The 4,536-nt window shown below is 32.3% G+C and overlaps 1 protein-coding gene across 1 annotated transcript in view; it reads right to left on the minus strand.

The window, feature by feature from the left end:
- Positions 1–4,536, minus strand: part of LOC116097050 (complement receptor type 2) — an 89,836-nt gene that overhangs the window by 51,883 nt on the left and 33,417 nt on the right. Inside the window, exons 24-25 of the mRNA XM_031379535.1 lie at positions 3,328–3,400; positions 115–199 (exon numbers count right to left, since the gene is read on the minus strand). Coding sequence (XP_031235395.1) covers positions 115–199; positions 3,328–3,400 — 158 coding nt within the window. The remainder of the gene's footprint in view (positions 1–114; positions 200–3,327; positions 3,401–4,536) is intronic.

Here is a 4,536-nt window from a genome sequence, read left to right on the forward strand (position 1 = left end):
AAAAGATTGTGCTTTAAAAAGGCTATGAGAAAATATTAAAGCAAGTCTTGACCTATGTATAAGTAACTGTATTTAAATTTCATTATATACCAACTTGTCACGGGATCAGCTTGCTGGGTTGTATGGATCAATAGAATATACTTCTCGTGTTTCTAAATGAAGAGCTCCTTCTTTGGGCCTTGTCTTTGTATAATAATTGCTAAAAAGGAGACATAAAAAACAGTCAAATATTTACTCATTAATTGTGATTATAGTGAGGATTCATTAGCTGTCTGCTTTCTATCACTCCCAGAAAATTGTATTTTCACATACAATTTCATCTAATTTTCTTAAATATTAAATAGCATAGACCCCAACTTTAACAACACATCCAAATAAATAACTTTTGGTAATGTTTTTTGGAAATTCTTTGGTATTGTTCAAGTTAGAAGCTGACACTAGATAACTTATTGATAGCTCTCATTTACAAAACAATAAAAGCTTTAAATGAATTTCAATTAGTAGAAAATAAATTTAAGTAAATTAGAAAGTAGAATTGAATCAGTGTTAAAACCTTTTAAAAACATGCTTGTTGCTGGGTGTGGTGGTACATAACTTTAATTCCAGCATTTGGGAGGCAGAGGCAGGCAGATCTCTGTAAGTTCAAGGTCAACCTGTTTTACAAAGCAAGTTCCAGGGTAGCCAGAGCTGTTACACAGAGAAACCCTGTCTCAAACAACAACAAACAAACAACAAAAACATAACTGTTTGGTTCATATCAATTCAGACTCTAGAACATTGTGCCCAGGTTATAGCACATTAATAAGTGATAATAAGCAGACAAGAACATTATGAATTATTTTTAGATATCCATTTTTTTTAAATTTTCCTATACATACTGTGTTTTGATAGCAAATTTAGAACCTACATTTTTTTACTTATTTAAAATTTTAATTACTCTTGGCTAAAATTATCTTCTAACTTTCTGTGAGAAAAGCCATACAAATGACAGCCCAATTTTTGTCTTTTAGATGTTCTCTTTTGAATTCCGTAAGTATCATTCTTCTAGCTTTCCTCCTTCTCTGTGTTTTCTCCTCCCACCTTTAAATATTACATCTCATTGTGATCTGTTTGTATTATTATTTTCACCCTTTTTGTTCTTTGTGATCTCAAGACTTCTACTGTGTGTGAGCTACCTGAGTCCAGACCTCCTTTAAATTCCACGTTACAGATGCCTCACAATACTGCCCCACATTCTGCCTCTCTCCCCTTCAGTGAATCCTTTTCCGTGGGGTCTTTCTATGCGTCTTTTTTTTCCACATCTAGTATAAATCATTAAGTTCAGAAAATCTATTTTCTTCATAGCAAAGGTACCCTTTACCAGTGCTACAGCCTCCTAATCCCTGTCTTTCTTCTGGAAATGCAAATCTGAAGACTTTATTTCCTTGCAATGATCTTCTTACAGGTCACACAGCTTCTTGTCATAGCATAGAAAGCTTTTCATGATTCAACTCCTCCTGACCTTGCTAGATTTTCCTCAATGCCTGATGAGTGGAACATTGTTAGTTCCATAAATGCTTTTTTAAAAAATTGTTTAAAGTAGTGTAGTCTAACTCATTTGAAAAACTCAAATAAAAATAAAACAGTGTTCTTTATTGCTATATTTATTCTTGTGGTTATGATGAATCTATGTAAGAAAAAATAGAAGTTTGTAGTAATTCTTAGTTCTATTGAGGTGTAAAACTTAGGTCTTTCTCAAATTTGAGGCTGTATGGTGCCCACCTTGGTAATTACTTGTGCACACTTGTTATAGAACATAACTAAACATGTGCAATTTAGATTCAATGACACCATCATTATGTCATTGTAGTGTAACTCCATCATGTCTGATGCCAAGACTAAACATGAAACTATGAGCAATAGTGTCACATGGCACTGGTGACATGGGGAATTGATAGATTCAAGTGACTTAGTATGCTAAAGTATTTTTTTTTCTGGAATTTTTTTGTTGTTAGGTGTTTTTGGTGTGTGTGTGTGTGTGTGTGTGTGTGTGTGTGTGTATGATGTTTGGGATAGCATGACTTGGGCTTCCCCAACTCAAAGTTACCTTCATCTGAGTATCTTTCCTCTCTTTGTTTGGATCTTTGGATTCATCTGAAATAGTTTTTTTACTATTCAATTATTTTTCTGATTAAAACTATTAAATATTGGCAACTAGAGAGATAGCTCAATGGTTAAGAGCACTCATTGCTCTCCCAAAGATCCTGAGTTTAATTCCCAGCACCCACATGGCAACCATTTGATCCTGTCTTTTGGTGTGTAGATGTACATGTAGACAAAGTATTCATATACACAAATAAATGTTTTTAAGAAGATGGAAAACTATTAAATATTAATTACTGCTTTGTGTCCCAAAAACATATAATTAAGTAGAGTAATATCATGGTGCTTGTTGAATTGCAAACTTAACTTCTTTTACCAAATTGTGACCTTAATGTCAAAGTCAATGTCCCGTTAGTCTAGCTTAGTGCTAAGATAAGGATGCAGTCAGTAGTTACTGTCACCAAACAATGAACAAACACAACCATTATATTTTCCTATGCCTTCCATTTATCTAGCATCACTTGCAAACATTTTTACAAAGTCACATGTATATTTGCTACACATGATACCTTCCTGGAAAACTGTTGGCATTCTTTAACATTGAGATTTAAAGTCATCAATAGTAGTGTAGAAGAATAAATGGTGTGATTTCTATATAGATCATTTCATTTTTAGAACCAATATATTTACTTTTTTTTTTCTTTTTTGGTTTTTCGAGGCAGGGTTTCTCTGTATAGCCCTGGCTGTCCTGGAACTCACTCTGTAGACTAGGCTGGCCTCAAACTCAGAAATCTGCCTGCCTCTGCCTCCCAAGTGCTGGGATTAAAGGCATGTGCCACCACTGCCTGGCCAACATATTTACTTTTATACTTTAAAAAGACAATAATTATTAAAAATCTTTATATAAAATAAAGGAAATTATACAAATGGTTATATGACAGTTTACAAAACAATAGAAAGAAAGAATGCAAGAGAACCATTAAATAGAATATTTCAAAATATCTTCAGGTGCTATCATTGGTGTTTGGTTTTGTGTTATTTCTTAGATTTTTTTTAATTTGATTTTTACAGATTAAGGTATGTACAGAGTATCTTATAAGTTCCTATAGACAATCTGTCCTCTATAACAACAAAGCACTTTATTCTAGAAATTACATTGTAATTTCATGTAAATGTGCTTTTTTTATTGGAGACAAGAACCGAAAAGCTGATATGTATGTTGGTCAAACATCCATTTGAACTTACCTTTCTCTGTGTTTTAATATCATACAGAAGCTGACACTAATCAAAATGATAAATACTGAGCCACCAGAAATACCTGAAGAAGAAAAATTAATATTTAATGCCAGAAAAAATGTGACATGTATTGCTATGAACTGATTGTAAGGCCTACTTATAGTGGCACAGAAATTGTTAGTGTGATTTTCTAATACATTTTTCTTAACCATAAACAGTGAATTACTGAACAATCACACTCTTTTCTTTTTTTAATTGATTTAAGTTTTATTGCATTATGATGAGAAAAGATACATGATTTCAAGTTATCTGAATTTGTTAACATTTAAAAACATATTTTAAGTAAATAGAATTAAATAAAATTCTTGTTTCCCTTTTGTACGCCAACTCCTCCCAGCAACCCCCTCTTCAATACCTACAATACCTTTTTTGTCATATTCTTTAAACTTTATAAAATATTACAATAAATTACAAACAATAAAAATGAGTATTACAAAAGTTATTTGATATAAGACACAATGATCAATTTAACAGTCTTATGTAGATGCTTGTCTACAGCAATACTGAAAATGCATACTTTTTTCTCAATATAAATTTTAAATAATTCCAAATATATTAACTGTATATTTTAAAATAATACATCACTACTAGTATTATTTTAAGTGAACATAAATATATAAAGTCTTTCTGTTTGATTGTTTGTTTTGTATTTAGTAGAGTTTAAAATCTTGGCTATTACTGTGGTACAAGACCAAAATAAGAACAATTTTTAGACATTGGAGTTCATTGTAATAAGGCTGTTCTTCGATGACCTTCATATCACCAAAGGATTTTACCTCCATCATAGCTAAGCTGAGAGTTGACAGTTCTACTGCTCTGAGGAATGAATTGTAGGCATGATTTTTAGATATAGATTCCCTGCTATGGTCAAAGCTAATTGACTTGAGTGAGTGACTTTATTCTCAGCCCACAGAGAACAGGTTACATTCATTTATGAAATGGTGTGTGTATTAAGATGGTCTATCCATAAAGTCATTCACCAACTGTTTCAATGAACAATGGTTCTGCTTGGAGGGTGGCACAGACATTAGGTGAGGGTAAGAATCTGGTTCTGAACAATCATACTTAAGCTTTACTTTTTTCTAATTGTATCTAATCCATTTTTATTTGCAGCATTGGGCACATGGACCACAGGGCTCTAGTCAACTTTCCATCAAA

The sequence above is a fragment of the Mastomys coucha genome, unplaced genomic scaffold (genome assembly GCF_008632895.1).
Source record: "Mastomys coucha isolate ucsf_1 unplaced genomic scaffold, UCSF_Mcou_1 pScaffold1, whole genome shotgun sequence".
NCBI classification, from domain to species: Eukaryota; Metazoa; Chordata; class Mammalia; order Rodentia; family Muridae; genus Mastomys; species Mastomys coucha.